This window comes from Ammodytes marinus (genome assembly GCF_949987685.1).
Source record: "Ammodytes marinus genome assembly, chromosome: 11".
NCBI lineage: Eukaryota > Metazoa > Chordata > Actinopteri > Uranoscopiformes > Ammodytidae > Ammodytes > Ammodytes marinus.
In genome coordinates this window covers 20,373,558-20,400,839 of record NC_137215.1, presented here as the reverse complement: position 1 = coordinate 20,400,839, position 27,282 = coordinate 20,373,558, and the positions used below count along the sequence as shown (strand labels likewise).

At 39.6% G+C, this 27,282-nt stretch overlaps 1 protein-coding gene across 3 annotated transcripts; it reads right to left on the bottom strand.

Moving 5' to 3' along the window:
* Nucleotides 1–1,118: 1,118 nt before the first annotated feature.
* tasp1 (taspase, threonine aspartase, 1) lies at nucleotides 1,119–27,282 on the bottom strand. Of its 3 annotated transcripts, XM_080036638.1 has the most exons (14): nucleotides 27,144–27,282; nucleotides 26,215–26,386; nucleotides 25,700–25,767; nucleotides 23,818–23,886; nucleotides 23,210–23,330; nucleotides 22,395–22,479; nucleotides 22,231–22,310; nucleotides 21,992–22,098; nucleotides 19,475–19,594; nucleotides 18,236–18,314; nucleotides 11,377–11,487; nucleotides 9,783–9,890; nucleotides 8,854–8,927; nucleotides 1,119–1,327 (listed from the first exon to the last, which is right to left on the bottom strand). In XM_080036638.1, exons 2-14 carry the CDS (start codon nucleotides 26,348–26,350, stop codon nucleotides 1,235–1,237), a joined length of 1,251 nt encoding a protein of 416 aa, XP_079892764.1. In that variant the 5' UTR covers nucleotides 26,351–26,386; nucleotides 27,144–27,282; the 3' UTR covers nucleotides 1,119–1,234. The 3 variants fall into 3 exon arrangements, 2 of the variants coding, with proteins under 2 accessions (XP_079892764.1, XP_079892765.1); XM_080036639.1 differs by lacking the exon at nucleotides 27,144–27,282 and having other exon boundaries at nucleotides 26,338–26,343; XR_013845094.1 differs by lacking the exons at nucleotides 1,119–1,327; nucleotides 8,854–8,927 and having other exon boundaries at nucleotides 18,249–18,314.

The window sequence follows — 27,282 nt, the reverse complement described above, 5'->3', positions numbered from 1 at the left end:
GTAGAGAGCTTTGCACATATTACAATTTCCATAGCTTATACCATTTTATATTAGTTGCATTTTCAAGTAAATAATAAACAAGCTCTATTATGATTTAGTTGAGAATAGTATTCTCAGTAGCAACTGAGTGAAACAGCAGATAAACTGAGTATCCCCACGGAAGTATCATTTTTGACTGTTCCTCTCAACTGCACCATTTCATGGGCTTTATGCATACGTTTTAGGCTGAAGAAAATACACGCCTCTGTCAATGTGACCATAGAAATATAAAGTTGTGAATTTTTTAATTTTTAAAGGACTAACAGTCGTGTTAGGCGGCAGGGTCAAAGGCTGCTACCTGAGCACTATATACTGTATATGTATCAGCATCACTGGAAGAGCATATACTGTAGCTTCCTGCTTCTTGATCAACTCAAGTGTCTTACTGCAGATTCTGTACATGCAATAGCTATGTATTCACAAACAATCAAAGCAAAGCATTCTATGGTTGAAACGGTTATACAATTCTCCACGATCTTAGATTATTATTACATAATATGCTACGTTATACAGTATGCTGGAGGATTGGTAGAGGAGGTTGGAAATAGTTTATCGTCACTGTTAGAGCCTAACAGCTCTAAATGCTTTATCCACAAAAAACATCTTGAGCAGTACGTTTTTCCACAAGGTGCAATCTGACATCTTTGAAAAGTATTTTAGGAAGAAAATAAGGTCTTGCACTTGAAATTCCTAAACGTTTGAAAAAAGTCACATTTGTTTGGCGATACAAAACAACTCGAAACATCCACCCTGTTTACCTAAATCAATAGCTTTTATACAAAAGGAAGGACGTCCTTTGTAGTTGGAAAAGAGTAACAAAAAATAAATAAATGGTGCATCAAGGCAATGGTGCATCAAGTCTAATCCAGGTGACACTTAAGAGCTTGGGTAAAGAGGGGTAGGGGTTTGGGGCGGGATGGGGGTAAATTGTCATTGAGTACATGCTGTAGGCAGACAAGTGGCAAAGGGAAGTCCTTTAAGTGCACTAAGTAGAAGCTGACACGCCTTCCTCAATCCTGGGCACCTGTTATAACTGCTAAAGCTAATTACTTCTGGCATCACAATGTTGGTGTGTGTGTGTGTGTGTGTGTGTGTGTGTGTGTGTGTGTGTGTGTGTGTGTGTGTGTGTGTGTGTGTGTGGAAGTTCTTGTATTGGGGTATTGCTGAAGGAGCCCAGAAGGTGGACGAATGCAGCTCACTCCACTACACTGGTCAGGCGACACACGCCTCCCTCGATGGCCAAACACTGGCCAGAAACAGTCCCGGGTGGTAATCTGGATATGTGTGTCTGCAGGCAACAAAAGAAGACACACGTTATGTGAAAATCACCCGACGAAGGATATACACATTGATGCAGGGCTACATTGGAGGAAAAGGAAAAGCAAGAACATCATAAGTGGAGCAAACATTAACATGAAGGTAAGGATGATAATGGAACTAGATTTAAAATATATATATATTGGTATTAAAGCTTTAATGCGTAACTTTATCATACAATTGAATGTCGGTTACATTCAGGCCATAGCCAAACAGGTTGACACAAAGTTGATTTAGCCTTTCAGCTCTACAAAACTCTCTCTGTATTTCTCATTATGGCAGCGTTTTCAAACTGTCAACCCCCCCAACACTGGCGCAGGAGCTCAGAATCCCAAGAAGCGTCCAAAAAAATTTCAGTTGTTGATTCTACTGCTAAGAAAAAACCTGGATGTACAGCAGAAGGAATACAATCCATGCACAATCACCAAAGGCTTACCTCATATATATGCACTGACAGTGTTGTTGTTATTACTGGTATAGATATGGTATAGATGCGTTGCTCATGTACTGAAGAGATAACGTACAACCCATAGGTCTCTGCATTGGGCCCTTGCTGTACAAACATAGTGGTCTGATTGAGGGTGTGTTTTTTGTTGCTAATGTTGGCTAGTAACAGCATTAAACTATAGATAATAATAATAATAATAATAATAATAATAATAATAATAATAATAATAATAATAATAATAATAATAATAATAATAATAATAATAATGTGACTTGAAGGTTTCTCTATTAACAAAAAGGCTGTCCATCAATCACTGTTCAGGTAGTTAGTGCATAGCTGAGGGTTAAATGCATAACCACAACCAAAGTACCCATGATGCACCTGCCTCTATAAGACCACCAGTGAGCTACAGTAAACAAGGAGGTCTGTTTCTTGAGCTAATTGACTCCCGAGGGAGATTTGACAGCACAACTACAAAGTCAACCATTTTTTTTCCGGCCCAGGGCATTTTCAAGTACACTTGTGAACAAAATGTTCTTCACACATGGTGTATTGCACAGTTCAGAGAACAGAACATCCAAAAAGTAGCTTCTATTCAGGTTCCGATCAAGGATAAAAAATAAAAAATAATTAAAAAAGAAAAGGATCCTCCTTCTTATTTATTACACGGCAACGTTTTGAACATAATACGTACAGTGTTTTTATCGTACGCTAGTTCCTTTACACAAGAACAGCGTTTTGGCGGTCGAAAAAAAAACCTCTTGAAACCAGGTACAACAAAGCCGGTCCCTGTGGTAACGATGGCATCACGGCTCCTCTACGCACATGCGTATTAGCAGTCAAATAGGCAGGCACGAGTTAGAAGACAACATTAACGAAATAGCGGATTACCGAGCTGTGTTTGTGTTGTTATCTCTGATAAGTTCATTAATGCTCCTCCACGACCAAAACTGATAGGGAAAGAGACAATTCACAGTTCCATGGGACACCCCAACCCACAAACACAATTAAGTTTTTAACTGTAGGCCTATGTGTTGAACCAATTTAAAAAATATTACAGACAAGGATAACAAATACAATTTCAGTCTTCAAGAACATGCATAGGATCCACAACCGTTGAATAATATAACATGTATCTCGGAAGTCCGATGACACCAAGTAAGTATTTTTAGAGAGTCAAAGTAAGTGGATAAGGGGAACAGACTGCTAGTATTTTATGTTTGAGCAGAGAAAGAGAAGAGTAAGAGGTGGAGGAACAGGGCAAACACAGCTGGGAAGACGGGACTGATACTTCGAACGGGGGGATCAAAGGTGACCGACTCCCTGCGCCAATACACAGAGGCTAACACTGATTGGCTCCAGCCTTGGGGGGAAAAGAGTTCCTTCCACTTATTGACCAGGCCACTGAATTGGCCTGACATCACTCTTCAAGTCACTGGAGCCTTCATCTCGACTGGCCCTTTTCTTCTTTCCTTTTTTTCTGTAAGCTTGGGGTATGGCCTCTGGCACCCTGAGGGCAACTTGTCACCACAATGGGACAACAGCCAGACAAGGCAATGCACACATGGCAGCACTCTAAGGGGCTATTATGCCTCCAGGACCCCTTTCTGGGTTCATCTTCTGCCCCTTCATCTTAATGAAGATGAGGTTAAAAGAAAGGCCTTTTTGAAACAGTTTTGAGGGAAGGTTCATATAGCTCTGTCATAATCAACTAATAGTGACATCCTAAATGTTTTCCCTTTTTATGTTTGCACGTCAGAGGTAAAGAGCTTTGCAATGTTTCTTCTAAATTCCTACCACATTGAATACACAGCTGAACATACACTACTGGGCACAATTAGTGGCTAGCTGTATGACTTCATATATTTTGCAAGTGGACAAGTGTATGACACCAATGTGCCCTATCCCTCACCCCTACATGCAACCTTTTGCCATATGTGAAGCCCCTTATTTTTGGCTTCAACCTGACATAATGGACCACATGAGTGGAGTAAGCAGGAAGAGTAAAAGGCTTACTAAAGCAAACAAGGGGAGTAATTACACCACCACAGCGCTAAGAGCAAATACGTGCCGTTCACAAGCTATGGGCGCTGTAGTTTACAAGTCCAGGTTACAAGGGCACAGTAGTGGCAACGAGTAGCGCTTCAGGCTCAGAAGTCACACAACAGATGTCCCAGCATTTCTGTGGCAACAAGTCCGGTCAGCCTCAGACAAATAATGCAGCAGCCTCATGTGTAGTCACTTAATTACTCATTTGCATTCACACAGTTTCTTGTGTCTATGTCATGCCAACCCTTTACAAAAAATCTGATTATGAGTCTGTAGTGGAAATTGAATTCACAAAAAGAGAACTATAATTACCACTTCAATTCTACACACCATCTCACTATTCAAACATTGACTTTCTACTGATTTTAGAATTTTGTTTAAGTTCACTCATGTTACTTAAACAGCGTGAACAAAGTACTATATCACCAAAAATAAAGACATGCAAACCTACGGTATGCCAGTTGTTTGCTTTGACACCCAGCGACTGAAGTGAACACATGACACGACTATCTACAGAGTTAAATTGTGGAATAAGTTAAGTGTGGAAGTACAGAAAAGCCAAAACATAAGACAAATATAAAGACATCATCTTCACAAAGTACAGAAATTTAGAAAAGCCTTTGTAACATGGACATATGTAGACTGTAGTTTTGTAATACACATGGTATTTGTATTTGTATTTATATTTGTAATATTTATATATATATATATATATATATAGTAACTTACAATATACATGTATGGGTATTTATAATGTAATATAAATTAGTTATAGTATATATATATATATTTGTATGTGATTATATTGATTTTTTATATATATATATATATATATATATATGTATACAAAATTATTCGGTATTCATGTATTTATGCATTATTATAGCTTTTTATACTGACATGTTAATAACATAATCTATCCAAGCCAAATTGATCTGTTAAGGGGTAGGACTAGATAAGTTTTTTTACTTCCTCCTACCCCCTTTCGAGCATGTAGAAAGTGTCTTTTTTTATTCTATTTCTTTTTTGCTTTTTGTTTGTTTTTTATTTATTCATCCATCTATTAATATTCAAACTTGTTTTTTTATTGCTTGCATGTTTGAAATAAAGACAATCAAAGGCTGAGTCAGAACATAGCGTGAAAAGCACAATTCCATTGTATGTCTGTCAGAGAAAAACAACATTCTTCGGAGATATGACTGTGTTTAGGAGCTAGCGAAGCCACACATTAACACCACAGTGTAGGCCAAAAGATAAATGTAGCTCTAAGTATGCCGCCACATCTTGCGTTGTGGTTTTCACATTCTATTCTTTAAAAAAACAATCATATGCTATTTATTCTCCACGCGAGATGGATAATGAAAACAAAATGCCCCCACAATAAAAGACATAGCAGACAAAATCCAGAAGGCCCTAAATTGCATGCCATATAATTATCTCTGGCCTTCCACAATTGGAGCAGCAAAGGCTTTATAGTGGTAATGATGTCCAGCAGGAGCGCACTGAGCCATGGTGGTGGTGCTGTGGATCCCACGCTTCTCTTTCATCTTTCCAATCATGACATACAATAAAACAATAGTCCGACTGTTTCAGAAGCGCCGCCACTGGCCTGTCCATGCAGCTTTGTCTAGCTCTGTAAAACATGGCTTGATGTTCTGATGTCCTATCCAGTGCAAACACAGGTGAGCGTTTGAATAAAACCAAATGCTCTCCCTCTGCAGCAGCGCTTCTTTAAAGCTATTTTACAGTCTAGTGTCAAAAGGATTAGGACACTGACTCCACTCTTCCCAGAAACAACATCTGATTGAAAAGATAGAAGAAATAAAAAAACTTTGACGAGTTGCCAGCAAAGCCTCTCAAAAACTGTCCTGACACGTAAAACATTTTGGACCGATAGCATGCGTCACTGTCTACCTTGGTTTATGAAACTGTCTTCTGTATATACATGCCAAGCTGATATTTAAAACACAGTGAAAGAGAAGTGGACTTGCCGCGATATAAATTCAGTTTGACCTGTGTCCTAAATACTCCGGCTACTGTGTATCAGCCCTTTTGTGTTCTTATCACAGAAAAGCAGTGGAAGATGGACCCCGACTGGCGGGTTTTGAAATGCCCAGTGGGATGCTGACAAGAATGGGAGGAATGTCTGTAGAATAGCAGCTGAGGCTGCAAATGGCTCTGGCTATGCAATCTCTTCAACTCAGTGCACTGAAAATGTGTACGTGCCTAAACCAGGATGAATTATTCACGCAACTCATCAATACAGTGCAGTGGGAACACTAATCGAGTTTCTTTCAGCAAGTTTAACAGTCAAGAAAGTTTTATTTAGAGGAATAATATATTGTATTTAAATAGTGCTTTTCTAGAAACTGCAGGTGCCACCTCCTTGGCCTCCATAGCACACAGAGTACAGAACAGAGTTTACACTCAAGAGACATGATGACTGGTGTATGGTTGCATTAGGGCATCTCTGGCTTTTTGAACTTCAGTAGATTGAAGAAGAAACATATGCTCTTCAATGACAACCCCTCAATGGATGATATGTTGGCATTGAGAAACCTTGTTTTGCGACCAGTGCGGAGCTATGAAGGGTGGCACAGCCAGCTTCTCTGGTATGCAGATGGTGAGAGCCACGGAAGGCCCCTGGGAGTTTGGTAGCCTTGGCCCCACAGCTAGCTGCTGGGTCTCTGATAGAGCGGTGTGAGGTTTGGTGGAGCAGCTGTGCTCTTGGCTGCACTCTCCAATATCACTGTGTCACCATGGTGCCCCGTCGGGAGGAAGTGGATACCATTTCCCAGGGGATCCAGGAACCACTACTGACAGATGAGATTCCTCCACTGAACGAATGCGTTTTATAAAGAACGTTTTAAATGCATATGTTAATTAAGTGAAGCAACGGGCTCACCACAATATATTTGATGGTCTTACTTTAATGCTACTGTGGAGCCCTGACCAGAATTTGGGTCAATAACAGGATGTTAGGTATAATACCTCAATCAATCCTAAATGCTGTTCAATTTTAACAGTGAAGCTCACTGAAGGAAATAGATTTTCTGTTGAGTAGTTCAATGACATCATGGAGATTTTGGAGATAATATACCCATATGCCACCATTAAAACCAGCCTAGCCCGCTAAACCTCCAACTATACATACAATATGTAACCAAAGCAATATCTGTTCAATAAAAGTGACCAGTACACAATTCACTGTATTCCGTGCACCTCTTTACATTGGCACAGGCATGAAAGGGGAGCTTGCATGCTCACATTCCACCACAGAGTCCAATACACAGAGCGCATCTGACAAATATGCAGATTGATACCGATATCCCCATTGGTGCATGACTTTCAGTAAACTTTATAGTCGTTTAGGAGCAGGTAGGGCCAGAGAGGGGGAGTGTCAGGAGAGATAGGCCAAGAGACTGAGGGAGAGGACGAGTGAAGGGGGCAGGGAGGCGGGACGCAGGGCAAGAAACTTTGAAATCTGAACCAGGCAAGAACAACAGTGCCCTCTCTTTATACAGAGTGACAGAGATACATTAGCCAGACAAATCAGTCCTAGCTGAAACTCCATCTAGAGCAAGGAGAACAGAGCCTTAAGCCCTGGTACTTTAGAAGCCAAATTGACTGATTGAAGTCACACCACTTATATACTTTAAATGCATGATGTAGTCATTTATTTTATGCAAAATTGTAAATGTAATGTCTGCCTAAAAGAGTTCTTAGTCCCATAATACAAGAGCCAAGGTCACCAGCAGACCACATACCAAACAAGATAGTAAGTACAGGTGGTGCAGGGGCAAACATTATTGCCTATGGCCAAAGGGACTTGGGTTTGACTTGGTTGTGTCTGACAGTTACACAAAAAGACCTTCAGTGTTTGCAGAAAAGAAGTCCACTTGTTACACACTATAAACTCCTATGGTTGGGAATGAGGAGAAGGATCTGGTGGAGCCATACAAAAAGTTGGCAAAGTCCATTACTGGCAGGTGAAAAGCAGCAGTAACCTTGTGTATCACTGGAGGTGAGAGTAAGCAGGGAAGGGGCCTGCAGTATCTCAGAACTTTGATATTTCAAATTGGGCGGAAACATTTCCCAAATAATTGCAAAGAAGAAAAAGTAGACAAGATGGCTGGCTTCAGTCCGCCGTAAAGGAAAATAATGCAGACAGCTTTCTAAATCTCTTATATAAAGATTGAATAAAGAATGAGTAAGCCATAACCCCAATTCACCCCAGACGAAACACATTAGCAGGTGCGTGAACTTTGACGTGATATGAACCAAGTTTAAAACCAAGTATAATTCAACAATTACCACAAAACTGGCTATTCAGTAATTATAGTATGGATGTCAAAAGTATATATGAGTAAAACAGATGATAGCAGTTTGTTTTGTGTGACCTGAATGGCTGCCTTTGAGGTCTATAAGGTAGTGAAGAGAAAAGAAAGACGCTTGGAGCATCAAACTCCATCTTTTGATATTGCACTATTGTTAGGTATCATTAACTGTGTTTTTTTGTGTTTTCAACATTTTAGTTTTAAGCATAGAGTTGAAATGGGGACAGAGAAGAGGGAGACATGCAGGAAACTGCCCAGGCCAGATTCGAACCCGGATCCGCTGTGACAAGGACTTAGCCTTAGTGGTACACACTCTTCATACTGGTCTAGATACAAGGTAAATGTGTTGCTCAAGACATGGAGGCAACCAATATTGAATGCATCCTAATACAACAAATTGATACATTTTCTCAGGAGAAATTGTAAAACAACAAAGAAGAGTCTGGCTAAAATAGTAAAGATCTAGCACGCTACTTAGTTACTATTATTCATCCTTTGAAATATGATGTAAAATCAATATTCTTACAAGAGAAAAAATAATAAAGAATAATATAAAAATCAATATTCAAGTATTTCAAGTATAATACAGTACATTTTATAAACTCTATTTTAGTTTTCTTAATGAGGTAAGATGGTTATGTAAAAGCCAATTGAGAAGCTCACCTTTGCTTTGCTGTCTTGGGCAGACATGTAGCCAACGCACATGCTCTCTGTGGTGTGACTCCAAAGGAACTCCACTGTAGGTATACATAGATAAAAAGGGTAACCACAGAGTGACCAGGAGAAAAATGAATTACCATTAATATCCATTGACATAAGCAAGCTAAACTGGTGTAAACTCTTAGCATGGGAAAATATGACATGTTGTTATTATGTAACTGGTAGAACTTCAGATAATAAACTCAATTATAAGCAGCCAAAGAAAGTGATGAACCTAATGGTAATTAATATATATATATCATCAACACAGAGCCCTTCACAGTCCACAGAAAACCTGAGGTAGTTCACACACTGCACAAGGGCTACGGTCCATAAACAGCATCAAACAGGGACTGCACTTCACCGAGTAAAAGATACTTTGCAGCATTTAAGTTTTCAAGTGGACATAAATTACAGTACTCATAGCATTTCACTAGTTGTTTGCCATCATGTCTTCTTGAAATCAAGATGTTTACATTGGAGAGCATCTGCTCTTTATTGACAGTAAAATCATCTATTGGTTTCTTTGGAACCGATGGTTTTGAAGGGCAAAGGGCAGCATTAAAGCCTATAGACGTAAAGGCCTCAACTTTGGACACATTTCTGATTAAGTCAAATTACATGATGTGGAGCAAACTGGGGAGCATTCAGAGGGCCTCCACTTGACTGAAGATAGGCTGTCAATTTCCATAGTGGGAGGTCTCTGTTTGAATCTGAGATGAAGGGTGTGAAACCAGAGCCTGATTGTGCAAGTTAAAACACAGACCACCCTCTAGGAAAGCCACAGCACCAACCCCCCCCCCCCCCCCACCCCGACCATATGATGATTTTTAAATATTAACATCTTTGACGACAGCAGGCAGTGATCAGGCTAGCGATGATTAATGTCTTACCCAGTATACCCTGAATATTTGGAGATGGCGGAGGTTCTGCACATCTGCAGCAGCGCAGGACAATTACTCCACCCAAAACACGATCTTCACTGGCCAGGAAGGGTGAGCCTGGACACACAGAGAAAACACCCATCAAATTGAGGTGATCTATGAGAAAGAAATCACTCCATTCAAGTTATGTTCCTTTCTGGCCAAGTTAAACAACTGAAAACGATAACTCCGTCCTAATGTATTTATTCTATTTAGCAAACTCCCTACACTATATACGTACACTCCTGTGTAACACAATATTGCATTTAAAGAAAAACATCCAGCTACATAATTCTCGCAGAAGTCTGAGCTTATTTTCAGGAACGAGAAACAGAAAAATCCCTTCTTTTCTGCTCCCGTATTTAACTTCAGAAGAGGCTAACTTGAATGAGGTGTTATGTGTATGAAAATTGGCAGATTAATATGCAATAAAAGGGGAAGAAAGGCTCAGTTTTGGACAAGAACAAACTATAAACAGCTACAGCATGTCTTATAATGCCTCAACACATCAACAAATAAAATAAAAAAAGGACTGATTGGTGCATTTGATGAAAATATTGTTATGTCTGCATGCCATTGTTTTGTTGTTGCATTTCGAACCAATTCTTTATGGTTCCCAATGTCGTAATGTTCCCTCCACTCTATAAAACACTTATTTTGAGTGTAGCCTGGACAATATTCAAACAAAATCACAGTATTTGTTTGATATTAAAAAAAGGCTTTTTCGTAACAACATATTTCCATGTTGTAAACATGTTTTGCAGTTCTATATTTTACCCATCACATTAAAAGAGGTTTAAATGAACCGGATTAAAGTAACATTTAGCGTGGGTATTTGTGTGCAGGTGTATCTATAAAAAAACAAAAAACAAATACAGAGAAATGTACCATGGAAGTTCATGGAAGCATCACAGGCACTGTCATCATTGCTCTTGGTAAGGCAGGATTTACGGAGCTTTATTTAACTTAATGTGCATCTTGAAAGGAAACAACAGAGGAATTAACTTCAAATTGACTTGATCCAGCCCGTCCAAAACAGCTTGGTGTTACAGATGTCCATGACAAAAGCCAAACTGGGACGGACTCCTAAAGGAGGCCAAGGCAAGGCAGAAAACACCACATGTTTCCACATGTCCTTTTCTTCCCCTGCCTGCTCTTCTCTCAGCTATCCCAGTGGTCATTCACAGGCGCAGCAAACAGTTAACAAGATTCTGTTTTAGAACTGACCACTTCTGACAATATGGCAAAAGCAAAAAAAAAAATTACATCTTCACATGAACTTCCAACAAAACACTTATGCCTTCCAAAATGATCTGTGGATGTGTGGGACATCTGAAGGCTCTGTTTAAACAATAAAAATCAACCATAAATTTAAAAGCTGTCTCTGCTGATTCTTTTGTTTCCAGTGTTTCCTGCCGTTAGCTCATTCCTTATGTTATGCAACATCTGTTTGCTGGTTTAATTCCTTTCATGGATGGTTTTGTTTTCTCGCAAACATGTTCTTGGCTGACATATCCGTGTGTATGGAAAGGAGTGGGAATCGGGCTGCGTGTGGGTGACTCACTGATGAACTTGTTTTGCATAGCCTCCAGCAGTGCGTGGTGGGCATCTTCAGACTGCATGGCAGCAGAGCACTCCCGAGCCAGCATGGTGCGAATCAGATGCTCTCCACAGCCTGCCGAAAGTCACACGGACACATCTTTGCATTTGTCATACATTTGCAACATGTATACTAAGTGCAGTCAGCGATTCTGGAGAATGGTTCTTGTCAAAATCAGTGTATATCTCCTGACGATCCACTACCCATCAGTAAAAAAAAAAATCCAGTGTTAATACACAGCCTAGGCTCTGTAAACGGGCATTCTGCTGGCTACGGTGGGCCCCCTTTGTTTACATACCCTTTGTCAACATACCAGTTAACAGAGACAAAGCTGTGCATTAAAACTAGATTTCCTTTCAGAGCACACACAGTACAGACAGGAGCGGGGACGTGAGGAGATATTAACTGATTAGGACAAAAAGTGATTCTTATCAACAAGCATTTAATCACTGACTCAACCTTCAACTCATTTCATTGTTGCAAAAATGCATGCCTTCAATCACAATTACACAAGCTCTCCAGTGAGTTAAGAGAGTTGTAGCTCATGTAGAACAAACCACTTACGCAAAAGAATCCAAATCTCATTAAAAATTTGAACTTTAAATAATGTGTGTATGGTATTAATAATATCTTAATATTTCATATCTTGTTGTTGAAGTGGACTTTGCTTTGATATTTACTGCACTTTTTCTCAATATATCAGATTATAATGTTTCGCAATGGAAAATATTGAAAGATTTGCTTTTTCAGTTTGCCTTGTATAGAAGATTTTGTGCTAATGCAAACATTCAAGCATGTTCTCAGCAGTGTGAAAGCTTTAGTCTGTATTATTTTAGGTCAAGATGACGGCACCAATGGGCTGCCAAGAACAGCTGCCTTGCTCAAGGGCACGCTGACAGTAATTGCTGAAGGAAGGTTTTTGTTTCTTATTCACTTTTCCCTGCCCAGATTCCCAGCTGGCCTGGGAATTTGAAACAGCAAACACCTAGAATTAATCCCACTCTAAACTGTGCTCTAGCTGGCTCACTGAGGAACTGCAGTGCAGTGTGAGCGTGCATACTGGCAACATGCATCACGATTATACATGTTTACATCAGTTCAATCAAATGATAGGTTTGACATATACATGTATCAATTATATGCATTTTAGAAACCTGATATATCCAACGTTAGCAAGAAGAAACTATTTTTATTAGGCATGAAACAGTTTCAGGTGTACATAGGAGACTGCATGCCAAATGTAAAATTAACAATTGGATCTGTCAAGGCTGTGAGACTACAGCAATGAGTTAAGCAATAAGTCACGACAGGCCATGATATGTGCACATTGTAGCAGTTATGGGTCGTTCATCTGGAAGAAGAATGTTCTTAAATCCTCCTGACCCTCCACAGCTGCGAGTGGGCCTACATTTTGCATATCCATTTGTTTACAAACTACCGTTTACAAACTATTCCTTTGTCATGGTGTGTTACGGACCTGTGCAAACTGATTGGACATAGCAGTTACATATGGCCAATATATCACAGGCTGTAAACCAATGAGATCGCTTGACTTGAGCTACCCGCATTATAAAATACAGTATAAAAGCTGTGTGCTAAAATCTATGTGTGAATATTTAATTCATGATAAAACCTAATTATCTAAATGAATTCACATCAAATTGGAGAAGTGCTGGCAGGGTGTTCTTTAGTTGGCCTCGCCTAGCACCTCAGTCTGTCTGTTTCCCTTCAGTTATGTAGCATGTGTTACATAAAAAGTCAGAGGAGAAAAACAAAGTGTCCTGTTTAGCATTGAAGCAAACCAGGAACCATATAAAGCACGGCCCGTACAAATGTCTCACCTTCCCCTGGCACTTAACATGGCAACTGTGCTTTTTCATATCTTACATAATATGCTACGCACTGCTTGAAATACTTTTCTGCTGCTAAGAAAAGGACAACTTGAATGCATGCTGCATGCTTACAATATGATCTGTCTCAAATCTAAAGTCTGCTCATACTCAGGAAAAAGGCAAGAAATCTAAAGGTGAAAACAAAACACATCTGGCAAACGCTCCTGTGAAAACCCATAAAAACCTAAGAATATGGCCTTGTTGTTTCTGTAAACACAAACCAAGGCCCAATAAATGATTAGGTAACAACAACAAAACGGAATGCAGGTCAGTAACTGTGGAGACCAGATGCCTGGAGTAATGCAAATCTCTTTTTTTTAAACGAGAGCAGAACGTGTGATTGGCCATGTACTGTTGCCTGTTGCAATGTGTTTACCATAAACTGCTCTGTCCCAGAGGAACTGGATGTTATGGCAGCACAATACGCAGTTGCAGTGGAATTGAAACTCGCAGCAACTCAATGGTAGAAAAATGTCAAAGAAAGAGGCCAACTAACGGAGACTCGGAATGCAACGGCCAACAGCAGCGAGATTAAGCAGTGAAGTTGGTGAGCTTATTCTCTGATTGGCCACAGCAAGGTAAAGGCCAGACCAAGATCTAGCCGAATTTTGCAAAACAGGCTATTCTGAATGTATGTGTTTGAGAGGGGGGGGGGGGGGGGTGGGGGGCAGAGCAGTGGTGAGGTGAAGGGAAAGAAGAGTGACATATAGGGATGTAGGGTGAGGATCATACTCCTTGTGTCAGAATGAAAATGACTGTTTTCTGTTTCTTTTGATGGGAATGCCTTTCATGTGAGGAAATTAAAAACAGGTGCTGTACTGGAACACACATTATGCGCTCCATACCCATAAGGAAAGCTTCTTATTTTTTTTCTCCTTTCTTTTTTGTAACATCAAAGGCAAAGCCACAATATAGGAAAAACAGGATGAGGTGAAAATACATAGAGAGCGACTATCTACACGTCATCTACTCGGATAATTGATGAACCATAAGACTATCACCATATACAGTATCTCACAAAAGTGAGTACACCCCTCACATTTCTTCACATTTTTCTTTATATCTTTCCATGGGACAACACTGAATAAATGACACTTTGATACAATATAAAGTAGTCAGTGTACAGCTTGTATAACAGTGTAAATTTACTGTCCCCTCAAAATAACTCGACACACAGCCATTAATGTCTAAACTGCTGGCAACAAAAGTGAGTACACCCCTTAGAAAAAAAATACAAATTGAGCCCAAAGTGTAAATATTTTGTGTGGCCACCATTATTTTCCAGCACTGCCTTAACCCTCTTGGGCATGTAGTTCACTAGAGCTTCACAGGTTGCAACTGGAACCCTCTTCCACCCATTTATGACAGCATCACAGAGCTGGTGGATATTAAAGACCTTGCGCTCCTCCACCTTCCGTTTGAGGATGCCCCAAAGATGCTCAATAGGGTTTAGGTCTGGAGACATGCTTGGCCAGGCCATAACCTTTACCCTCAGCTTTTTTAGCAAGCCACTGGTCGTCTTGGAGGTGTGTTTGGGGTCGTTATCATGTTGCAATACCACCCTGCGGCCCAGTTTACGAAGGTTGAGTGCACATGGTCAGCGTCGTACACAGAGGTTGGCTTTGGAAAATAGACGTATGAGTGCTGCCAGCATTGCTGAAGGGCTTGAAGGGGTGGGGGGTCAACCTGTCAGTGCTCAGACCATACGCCGCACTCTGCATCATACTGGTCTGCATGGCTGTCATCCCAGAAGGAAGCCTATTCTAAAGATGATGCACAAGAAACCCCACAAAAAGTTTGCTGAAGACAAACAGACTACGGACATGGATTACTGCAACCATGTCCTGTGGTCTGATGAGACCAAAATACATTTATTTGGTTCAGATGGTGTTAAGAGTGTGGAGCGGCAACCAGGTGAGGAGTACAAAGACAAGTGTGTCTTGCCTAGAGTCAAGCATGGTGGTTGGAGTGTCATGGTCTGGGGCTGCATGAGTGCTGCCAGCACTGGGGATCTACAGTTCATTGAATTCTAACATGTACTGTGACATACTGAAGCAGAGCATGATCCCCTCCCTTCATAAACTGGGCCGCAGGGCAGTACTGCAACATGATAACGACCCCAAACACCCCTCCGAACGACCACTGGCTTGCTAAAGAAGCTGAGGGTAAAGGTTATGGACTGGCCAAGCATGTCTCCAGTCTTAAACCCTATTGAGCATCTTTGGGGCATCCTAAAACGGGAGATGGAGGAGCGCAAGGACTCTAATATCCACCGGCTCCTTGATGTCGTCATGAATGGGTAGAAGAGGGTTCCAGTTGCAACCTGTGAAGCTCTAGTGAACTACATGCCCAAGAGGGTTAAGGTAGTGCTAGAAAATAATGATGGCAAAACAAAATATTGACACTTTGGGCCCAATTTGGACATTTTTTCTTAGGGGTGTACTCACTTTTGTTGCCAGCAGTTTAGACATTAATGGCTGTGTGTCGAGTTATTTTGAGGGGACAGTAAATTTACACTGTTATACAAGCTGTACACTGACTACTTGACATTGTATCAAAGTGTCATTTATTCAGTGTTGTCGCATGGAAAGATATAATGAAATATTTGAAGAAATGTTAGGGGTGTACTCACTTTTGTGAGATACTGTATGTCTTAGTTTTCTTGTTTAACGTGCAGGATAGACCAGTCGACATGGGCCGGACTACTTATTATCTTTAAGCTGCAGACTTAAAGATAAGTTACAGGCCTGCATTCTTTAGTGATCGTAGATACAAATGTACAGAACATTGTTAATTTACAACACTTCTTACTTCTAAGTCTACTGTATATCAAACTCTGTAGATAAAGCAACAAAAACATGGGAATGCTATATTTGGGATATTCCTGGGCCTTCTACATAGCAGATAATGTATTTGACCTTCTAGAACTGTTTTTATGATTACATTTCCAAGTCTAAAGAATAGTTTATATAAAATAGTATGTCAGGCGTAACTGCTTTTGTCATTATACTACCGTACATTTCTCACTGATGATATGTTCAGACCAGCTTTAGTGGTGCCAAATGCCGCTATCTCAGCGCCGGTCCAAATACATTCAGCCTGTCTGATCAAATCAGCTCGTCTGCACTGAGATGCATTAGGCTACAGATCCACATCAAAAGGTTTTAATGTTCCCCAGAAGCCATGTCGCAGACGTCTACACATCTTAAAGAACAAAGCCTCTCTACCTCGCATTTAAAACCATACTGCTCGCGACCAGCAATGTCGCTTTCAGCTGAAAGAGGCATCCCCTGTCATTTTTTGGAAACGTTAAAAGGCATGGTTGTATACGTTGGATGTATATATGTTCAAGAAGGATGCTTGACTTGAGTTTTGAAATGGCAGATTGGTCTTGAAAGGGAAGGATGCTTTTGTCCAATTGAAAGTGTATTAGCTCAAACCCTAAAGAGCCATTGCTTCAGGAGATACATTCCCTGCTCTGAGTGTCCTGTCAGCAGAGGATGCAGACGTGTAAGGGCTGAATTCACAAGGCACATCTGGCCAAGAGTGGTGAGAAAAAAGTTGATTTCCACATGACTGGTTGGCACAATGACCGATAGGGTTGAGCCTAAACAATTTTTTGTTTGCATAATTGTGTAAGATTACATGTGTACCCTCACCCTTTAATAATTCCTCCCCTCCATCATCCCGTCACTTTCGTTCCACCCAAATGAGGGAAAAATTAGTTGCAACCGAACACAATAAAAGCAGGTGGGGAATTCAGATCATTTTTTTCAGCTCTACTTCATCATCATCATCATCTTCAACCACTTTTCCGAAGTCAGGTCGCGGGGGCAGCAGCTTGAGCAGGGAACCCCAAACTTCTCTCTACAGCTCTACTTTCCCATTTAAAACACATTTTTTACTTAGCCCTTAGCGCTTTTTATTTTATTTATTTTTTATCTTTTAGAGAATGTTCTTACAATGAAATCTTCATCTACATGAGGTCTTAGATATCATTTGATGAGTCAACTTCTGAAATCACAATATAATGATTTTGAATGGTATTTCATTTCAGTTCATGTTTCATGTGTTAAAAAGTTTGCTTCGCCATCTGGAATCAAACTGCCGACATTGGGATAATGTGGCATGTGCGGCTACCACAGGGCTCCAGAGCTTTTAGTTTTGATCAGATTTAGATTAATTAGGTGAGGCTTTTCTAATTCCTAGGATTAATGAGGTTTTTTTAGCTGCATGAATGTGATGCTGTACCGCACACTAACTTATTTTTAAATAACAAAAGAAGAAAACAAATAATAAACATTTAAGAAAAACATTTGATGGCGGGCTGACTCATCTAAGCCCATGTGTGTCTTGATTTTCAAGATGAACATTGAATACTACAATACTTTGATGACACTAGCATCTGAATCTAGAAAAACTGCCCTTAACGTTTGCAATATTTCCATTTTTCCGCCACACTCCCAGCAGTCCTCCCTCCATCATATCTACAGCAGGTGTCCCATGTCAAATGTAATTGTAAATCCAAAGAGATTTGCAATGCAGCTGGCATGCAGCTGACTTACAAAGAGCAGGGAATGATGACTCAATCAGCAGAGGAAGTGACTGATGAGAATCACTCAGCGGGAATGGTTGGAGGTCATCGGAAAGTATTATCAGGCTATTTGAAGCTTGACTCACCCAGTCAAATATCTGTTTCTGTTTCATATAATCTCCGAAACAAAAGGCAGGCTAGTGGTAAACATTAACAGTGAGGGGGAAAAGGGGGAACACGAACACACACACACACACACACACACACACACACACACACACACACACACACACACACACACACACACACACACACACACACACACACACACACACACACACACACACACACACACACACACACACACGTTGTAGTGAGTGTTCTGTCTGTGGTATACCTGAGGTACTCACTGCTGTAGAGTAAGGGTTCATATTACATGCATTTTCAGCCCAGCAGCCACATCCATAATGAGCAGCCTAAAAATGGAGAGGAAAAGTGGATATTTTAGTTGCAAAATAGTGTACTGTTGTTTCAATTTGAAAAAGTACCAAAAAATGCATACATTCTCAAATAATAAGTAAATAAGCCTGCTCATAGGCGAATACAATCATTTAAAACGTTTACATCACTGCCTACAAGACGGGGTGGTCATTCAGCCTATTTTCTTGTAAAATATGTCTCTCACTGAGCTTCTGTATTTAAAAAAAGAAAAAGAAAAGTGATAGTGATAATGAGGTCAAGGCAGTAAATCCTACTGATTCATTCATTCTGTTAAGCCCCCATTGTTTAGCTGTTGTTCTTTTACCGTTAAACAGCTGTTAATGGAAACTCTTAAAATTCTGTAGCAAAGTGCAAGACTATCAGTACAGAAATGTTTAACCGGGAATTGTTGAGTTTGCATTACCATAACAAATGGGGGACATGCCAATATTAAGATGATCAGAACAAATTCTTTAATGTTAGGTAACATCATTCAATGGTCACCCGGGGGCCTCAGATTGTTTCTGTTCATTTTAATTTTCTTCCCATTCTGTTGTGTTTAGTAAAGCCTGATCTTAATGGACAGCTGTTGAAAATTTAACAAAACTGCCACAATTTATATGCTATCAACTTATCAACGATATAAATGTCCATGCAGGCTCCAAATGTTGCTGTGAGCTTGCAAATTTCACTAAAGGAAGATTTCCCTGCGGAAAATAAAATCCAATGAGTCGATAAATAAAAACAACCGGTTGGCAAGCTGCTGTCCCCTCAGCTGACACACACGCAGCTGATACCAATGATTGAGATAATCATACAGAAGTGGGAGTCAGTAGTGATTGAATGAAGGTAGCGATCACGTCTTCTATGGTATTACCTCCAGCAGCATATCATTATAATTTGGCACAAACTACAACAATACTAATAAGTTGGTTCCCCGAATACAGAACTGTAAAAGGTATTAGTTTACAGGATACATGTGAAATGATACTATATGGTACATTTAAGTTTTTTCTTTTAAAAGACATTGAAATGAGGACATGTCTAATAACAGATTTCTCAAAAAAGGCCTTGTTCAATCTGTACTTGAGTTGCATGGAAATGATTCATCCAAATAAGACATGGAGAGACAAACAGGAGGAGAGGGTTGGACTACCTGGCCAACCCTGCCTGGATGCTTCATAGCCAGGCCGCCACTGGACACGGCTGCAGCTACATTCCCTTCCAGGTCTACCACAACGGCACCCACTGTGTCGAGGCACCCCGAACCATTTCCCTGAGTCACAGTAAGGAGAGGAGTCACATTGTCAGAGAAGAACATGCCAATGGTAATTGTGGAGTCAGAATCTCAGGCAACATAAAGGTAGTGAAATCAAAATGTTCACATTCTGAAGGAGAGGCTTCTTCTTTGACCAAGCACATTCCCAAAACTTAGAACGCAGTGTGTGTGTGGATTCATGGACGGATGGAACATCAGCAATGTGCCGTTGTGATTCCGATCAACTCATTTCCTTCCCTGATTGCAGTTTTCTTTGGAAGAGGTTTGTTTGCGAACCATCATGACTCAGATTGCATGATAAATAGATGTCTGCAGGGTAAATGTGCAACATGGCATTACGATACATGATCACAGCTCCACTCCTACCAGAGACTCATGTCTTCATTGAACCCTGGACATAAAAAAAAAGACAAAAACAAAAGGCAACAGTGTTTCTCATCTGTGTTATGCTCCCCTAAATAAGCCCTGTCTCCGGGCTTTTGAGGCCAAATACAACCAGAACCAGCTATTTTGAAATGTTACAAAGAGATCAATCTGTCATATCTTATTAGTGTTCTCAGAAATTCCAGAGTAAATAATGAGTATAAATCTTTAGGGCATCTTTGATATTATATTGATATGCTCTAGATTTCCCTTAGCAACACTGCAATTACCGTACATACCAGCATGAGACAGGTGCCTTTATTGAAATGAAAATCACAATGGAAAGATTTTATTGCTTGGCAAAAAGACAGAGGCATAAAAAGAGCACCGTTATATATATTTAAAAATTAAAACCAGACTTGCTGCAAAGATGCTTTTTTGATTAAACACCAAAAGTCTCTTTTAGCCGTTACTGATACAAACAGCTTATTTTCCTGTTAAGTACATTTTTAAAACAAGGTTGATGCCAAATTCCTGTAAAATACTCCTAAGATCATGGCATGCATGTGAACATTCACAGAGTGAGTATCAGTTAAATCCAAACCAATGGTCCCTGGTAACTGCTCAAAGTGGTCACATGTTAATCTTTAATAGATCAAGCAGCTTTGTGTAAACATACTAGAAACAGATGAGAACAGAGGGCAATTCAAACCTCTAACACTAATTAGGCAAACCATAGACATTTGTCCCAAAAGTTGATCATTTAATCATATATCACTTGCCTAAGTCAACAAACAATCCGTCTTGGTTGTTGGCCTTTCTTTGTATGGATATGTCATTAATATTGGGGATTGATGTAACTGAACTAAATAAGCAATACTACTGCTCAAGAACTGGCCTAATGAAGCATGCCGGCCCGGGCTGCGTTTATATGTTTTACTCCATTTAACACAATTCACATCCAAACCAACATAAACTCTCCCACCCTCTCCTGTCCCGCTGCCAGTGAAAGTGGCTTCAGAGCAGAATAATTACGCTCTCAGCTGCTTTCAACTGGGCTCATCGTCAGGCCGCTCTACAGCTGTGCAGCTGAGGGGGCACTGCAACTTAGCACCAACTCTCCCGTCAACACTTTCATCCTTTCTTGGAACCCTCTGTGCAACCTGGTAATGCCATTTCCCTTTGATGACCCTGCTGAGAATGTGGGATCATAACTGGCAAAGCGATATCTTGATGTCTAAAGTCGGAAGAGTTGTTCAACTTCTTTCTTCTTAGTATAAAAATGATACTCAACTGGATTATTGTGTTTATTTAGTTTAGAATCTGCAGAGTGGGCTGCGAGGATGATGAAATGCAGCGACATTAAGAAGCCTTGCATTTTAGAGACTCCAATATACTCTAAATGTTGCTTTACCTTTTCTGCAAATCTTGTCTTCATTAGCAAATTTGACTACACCCGTTGCTGTGAGAATACTGAAAACATGATATCTTGCCATTTGTGTTCGAGAGGTCCAAATCAATTTTTTTACCCCATAACCATGAAGCATCAAATTTGTGTTTTACAAAAGGTATCAAACACAAAGTATTATAATTTTTAAGTTTATTAGACCTCATTTCAGCACCACATGCAGGAACAGCAGCAGTAGTAGTAGTAACTTTTAAATGATTAGCATGTATTTCTTATGTTATTATCAACAATGCATGACAGTTGTTTAAAGTTTTTATGCAACCCAATAAGGGTAAGTTTTCAGAATTCTTAGAGACCAAATTCGGCCCATTGGGTAGATATTTGCAGACTGAGCTAGTACAGAACATTTTGTTTAGCATAAATGATGCTCCTTGGCAGATAGTTAGATTTCAACTCTTTATAGTTGACTGTCTGGTGATGAAGGAAAAAATAGAATATTCACTGTGAGGAATGCTACTATAAAATAAGCATAATGGGCCTCCATTCTGCTCAAGTGATTCTGTTGACAAAGAATAAGCCTGATGCCATTTAAGCATTTTATCTTATTTAACCAAAGTACTCACATTTCCACTTGATTGTCGTCTTTTCTTTGCCTGCTTATGTCCTCTTTCCATTTTTTCTGCCAGCTCCATCTTTCGCTTGTTCCTCTTGTATGCAGATAAACTGAACTCTATGTGTGAAAAAACAAAACTCAATCTAATGCAGCAAAACAAATCAATGCACCTCTTCCAAAGAGGTTTAGTTTTGAAGCTAAAAAAAAATGAAATAAACAAGATCTCTGAATCAGTGCAACAAAACTCACTGCTGGCCATTTTCTCTGAAGGGCATGGTGGTATTCCATGGCCGACTGCCCAATCGTGTGCTCCTCGCCCCACTAAAAAGCTGACGAGAGAAAAAAAGATCGACATCCATAAAAGTGGATATGGTCACATTAGTGCAACATTAATTAATAACCATTATAATCACCAGGGTGGTATTCTGCCAGCTGAAAGTTTCCCTTTCTGTGCTTCACTCAGTAGACGGTTTGCAACTAAGACTGGGTTCTTAATGCCTACAGGAAAAGTCAGAATTATCACAGGGCTAGCAGTTCATTAGATGGGATATTATTACATTGAACAGATCCAGCGCACTCAAGGCATGATTCGATTTTGTAACCACACACAGAAAGCCTTTAAACTAATTAAATTGGGCATAATAAATGAGTTTTACTCTGTATGCTAACTTAATGTAGACATGGGTTTAATTTCTTTAATAGCCATGTTGATTTACTTTGTATGGTTAAGTTATTTTTATTTTTTTTAATGTTTTTATTTGGTTTGCAGTGTGATATTGCACATTTTTCCTTATATTGCCACTGTTACACAAGAACACTTGTGAATGCTGGCTGCTTATAACGCATTAAAGCACACCACTGAATTCTGAGACCTTATAAAGAACGTGGGTTGGCATTTATACATCTTGCATCTCAACTAACAAAGTTTCATTGATTTTTCTCAAGAAAAATTCTCTGTGAGTAATGCTGATGTGTACATATTAACAACGTTGCTAAGTTGTTCTCCGGGTAAAATAAGTAGGTGGTCCACCATAGTAAAGACTTATTATGACGATTCTCTCTTTGAAAAAATTAACAAACTCTGAGATGATATAAAGTAAATAAATCAGTAAAACATTCATAAGATAGATGCCTAACTTATTGCCATTACATCAAGGTGACTTAACTTCAGGGCTACACCAAAATAGCAGTATTCAATAAATAAACACATATAGTACCGGTAACTCACCACTAATTGCACCTACGGCGCCATAATGCAGCGTCTTCCCGTCCATGATACTTGCATCACATTCAATTTCCCCCGACAAATTAAGGTTGGAGCCCATGCCCGCGTTTGTAAAAGGAGAGTCCTGAGAACAATTAAAAAATATGCAGAGAATAAAGAACAATACAGATATAATTGGCCACGTCAATGATATGTTGAAGGAAAATCATTCTTAATATGATCAACAGTTTAGACAATGGTCACTGTTTTTGTGCAAAAGTGCTAGCTACAGTACACTTCCCTGTACGTTTTTGCAGCTGTAGAAAGTTCATCAGACTCACATGTCGGGTCTATTCCAACCCTTCCCTCCCTTGCCTAAAGAAAATCATCCCTTACATCATCCAACAGGATGTGCGTACATGCATCAGAGACTGAAGCAGAATTAAGCTGTTTTGGATAAACACACACACACATGTCAAATTAAGTTTCTTATCCTTGTTGAAGGTTTTTTGAAGGATGTTTATTTTTTTAAAGTCCAATCTAGGCCTTAAAATATTTTTCTCTTCCATTATGTACATAGTTAATAACGGTTGACTTTATATAAGCAAACCTGGGTCACACAATCAACCAACCTCAAGTTCAACCAGTGCTGCAGCCACTGCTTCCACTGCGAGTGCCCCAGCTTTGAGCCGGTCCACAGCCTGGAAAGGACAGACAAAAGACAGCTTGTTGAAAGCGTGAAGCTTTCCAGTTAAAACACCAAATGCACTGTTATGGAAATTTATTTCAGTTCCACGACAGCACCCACTGCTCATTTTAGCCTTTGTACAGTTCCTTTATTACCTACATTCATCAAAGGTACGTACCACTATGATATAATGGATATGAATACTTTATTCTAGCTTGCTCCACAGCACTTATTTAATCTGCGAAAGTGGATTTACTGTAATAGCTATATACTGTATCCTCTCTTAACTCATCCACCGGAATAAAACTTAAACTCATTGGCTGAGGTAATGAGGATTAAAACCTCATCAAAAGCTCGTACTGGGAGATAAAACTGGTCTAAAGACAAACCATAAAACATGCAATAAGGATCCTAGATTGAAACGTTAAGTTTTCCTTGTGTGTATGTAAGAAAAAGGGATAACATGCTAAGAAGTTGTAAAAAGGTATTGAATGGCTGCTGGCATGAAAGCAAAAGACTCCCTTTAAAATTTTACTATTTCATCTTAATGCGTCTTGGTACTTTCTTTAGTAAAAACTGGGCAAAGCTCATCACACTCCTATTTACGTCCCTCCTAATATAAAGCAAAGGTGATGGCGGCACCATGAGGCTCTTTTTCATTCAGAAGGATGTGAGGAACTTGTAAGGATGGAAAGGACAATGAATACAACTTAATACAAGGACATTGTTGAGTAGAACCTGCTTTCCAGTGCCAAATAACAAAGACTTCCATTCCAACAGCAAAATGATCTTTAGAAGCGCCAAATGAAAACTGGAATGACTTCAAGAAGAACATTCAAGAGCTTGAGTGTGATACTGCCAAAACACAAATCCCACTGAAAATATATGGAATGACATCTGTTGTTCACAGATGCTCCTCATCCAACCTGAAAAACGTTGAGCCAACCTCTAAGAAAGTGAAGGAGAACAATATCTTGCTGATGAAGCCAATACAGATTAAGGGTGCACTATGCATTTTCAGAGGAGGGGGGTTTGTTTAAATGTGCAGAGCCTGCAGTTAGTTGACGAAACAGATTTTCTCTAAATGTAATCTTTAGAATTGAATAATTATATCATTAAACATTAAAACCAAATTATTTTGAGGCCCCTGGAACCAAACATAAGACTAGAATAGTCAAACTGACTTCCAACAGTGTTCTGGGGATCCAATTTACCTGTAAGTCAGTTATGATAATATACCTTAGAAAATATTCACTATAAAAATAAATAAAAATAGTTTGAAAAACCTGTGTATGGGGGCGCCTTTAGCTCAGTTGGTACGGCGTCCCCCTCCCGGGCCGGGCCCAGCAGCAGACCCGGGTTTGATTCCCACCCGCGGTCGTTCTCTGCATGTCACTCCCCTCTCTGCCCCATTTCACCTCTGTCTCTCTGGACTATCAATAAAGCATAAAAATGCCCCAAAAATATATTAAAAAAATTAAAAAAAATAAAAACCTGTGTACCAGGTCAATGGTTTAATAGAAAAGCAAGTTTACTCAATATACTTTCTGAACAATAAATAATAATTAATTAATTATGAGACTAATTATATAGGTTGACTGTAATGCATGGTTAAAAGAAAAGTTATTCTATATTTACAAGACAAAACATACATTTATTTCTGGAAGATACAGGAGTCTGTGTCAATCATTTATCACTTTAAATAACTTATGTTGCTCTAAATTCAGAAAGTATTGTACAGAAGCGCCATATCATCTACTGTAGTTTGAAGTGATACATTTACAAACAATCCACTAAGAAAATGCCTAATTGTGTGCCAAACTCACTCGCTGGCAGGCTCTTTTGCACACATGCTTGTACTCCTTGGCCTTAGACTCGGAATGGTATCCTGCTCCTGAAATCAAATAGAACAAAAAAGTGTCAGACCATTCATACAGTGATGAACCTGACCGAGCCTTACTGCTGTCAGTGCTATACATACTATTCTATAAATTATGTTTATCAGAGTGTGGACTGGTAGCTGGGCACTGCCTAGGTGCCCCTTGAGCAAGGCACTGAACCCCTAATATGCTCAGAGCGCCGTCTCTGCGAGATTGGCTGCCTACTCTGACATCTCTCCATTCAATGCATGTGCATACGTGTAAAAGGTCCTGTTGCATGTCTAAATTTCGGGCCTCTGTGTGTGTGTGTGTAATATGTGTTAAAACCGAGTGTAAAACTGAATTTGCCCTAGGGTATTAACAAAGTATGTCTTCTTCTTTTTCTTTATGGAGATGCCTCTTGCTACTTTTTAATAAAACGCGCTTAAATTATATTTGGTAGCTATGGCATTCACACTTACCTGCATGCACCAAAACAAATCCACCAACAGGTTTTGGCTGTTCATTGGCCAGTGGAGAGGAAGGTTGCTGCTCTTCAGCAGAATTCATTAGACTTTCCATAACCCCTGCATAACGTGACCTACCATGGGCTAGCATCAGACAGCAGCAAATACAGCCATGTTCATGGCACGCCTGTGAAAAGAAAAATACAAATACAAACATTATCATTCACGGATATTACAGGAAAAGATGCTTTAATGTTTTTGATGGACAATACAGACTCAGGGAGCCTGTTGCAAAGCATAATTGCAGTTCTCAGCTTTACTGAGTCCACCCACAACATACTGGCACAAAGTAGACAAAATACACTTGAACCAACAATACAACCCCAGCTGATTTCAGCTGTCTTCTTGACAATACTAATCAACTTCAGTTATCTTTTACCACAGTTATTCAGTTATCTTTTATTAAAGATATTAGTTATTATCACAGTCAGTGGTGGATATTTATACACAAATACAATAAAAAACGTTAGGCTACAATAAAAGTAATATTATATATAATATTGGGTACCTCATAGATATATTCATTGGCCATGTAACTTGTAGCTAACGTTATCTAATCTAAAAACATTTAATTTTTAATCCTGATCCAGAATACAACTCTTTGCTTGCACATAACATAGTGATAGCACTTATTCGTTAACCTTAGTTAACTTTCCCAACAACACTTACACTGTTGTTAATGTATTGCTGCATATATCAGTTTTAAGCTTGCGTTAATAAACAGGTGCGGCGTAGCTTGTGTTTGTCTGTTTGATTAATAAAGAAGGATAGTACATTAAAGACAACTAAGTGACTTCATGTCAAGCTAACGGTCTTGTATTGTCGTTAGCTTATTGGGCTAACCAGCTCGCTAACACACAACAACAAAAACAATCTCGACTTACAGTTTTCACTCCTCTCTACGACAGCGACAAAGTTGCTAACCACGACGTTGCATGTCATGTGTTTAGCACATATGAACTGTAGCTGGACTCATAAATGCAACCGTTGCTACCACACAGTTTGTGCTAACCACAGCTAGTT

Coding starts and splice junctions, on each gene's coding strand:
- tasp1 (XM_080036638.1), bottom strand. CDS start 26,350: ATGCTAGCCCATGGTAGGTCACGTTATGCAGGGGTTATGGAAAGTCTA. Junction 23,331..23,817: donor CAGCACTGGTTGAACTTGAG/GTTGGTTGATTG, acceptor AATTGTTCTCAG/GACTCTCCTTTTACAAACGC. Junction 9,891..11,376: donor TATGCAAAACAAGTTCATCA/GTGAGTCACCCA, acceptor CTGTGTGTCCAG/GCTCACCCTTCCTGGCCAGT.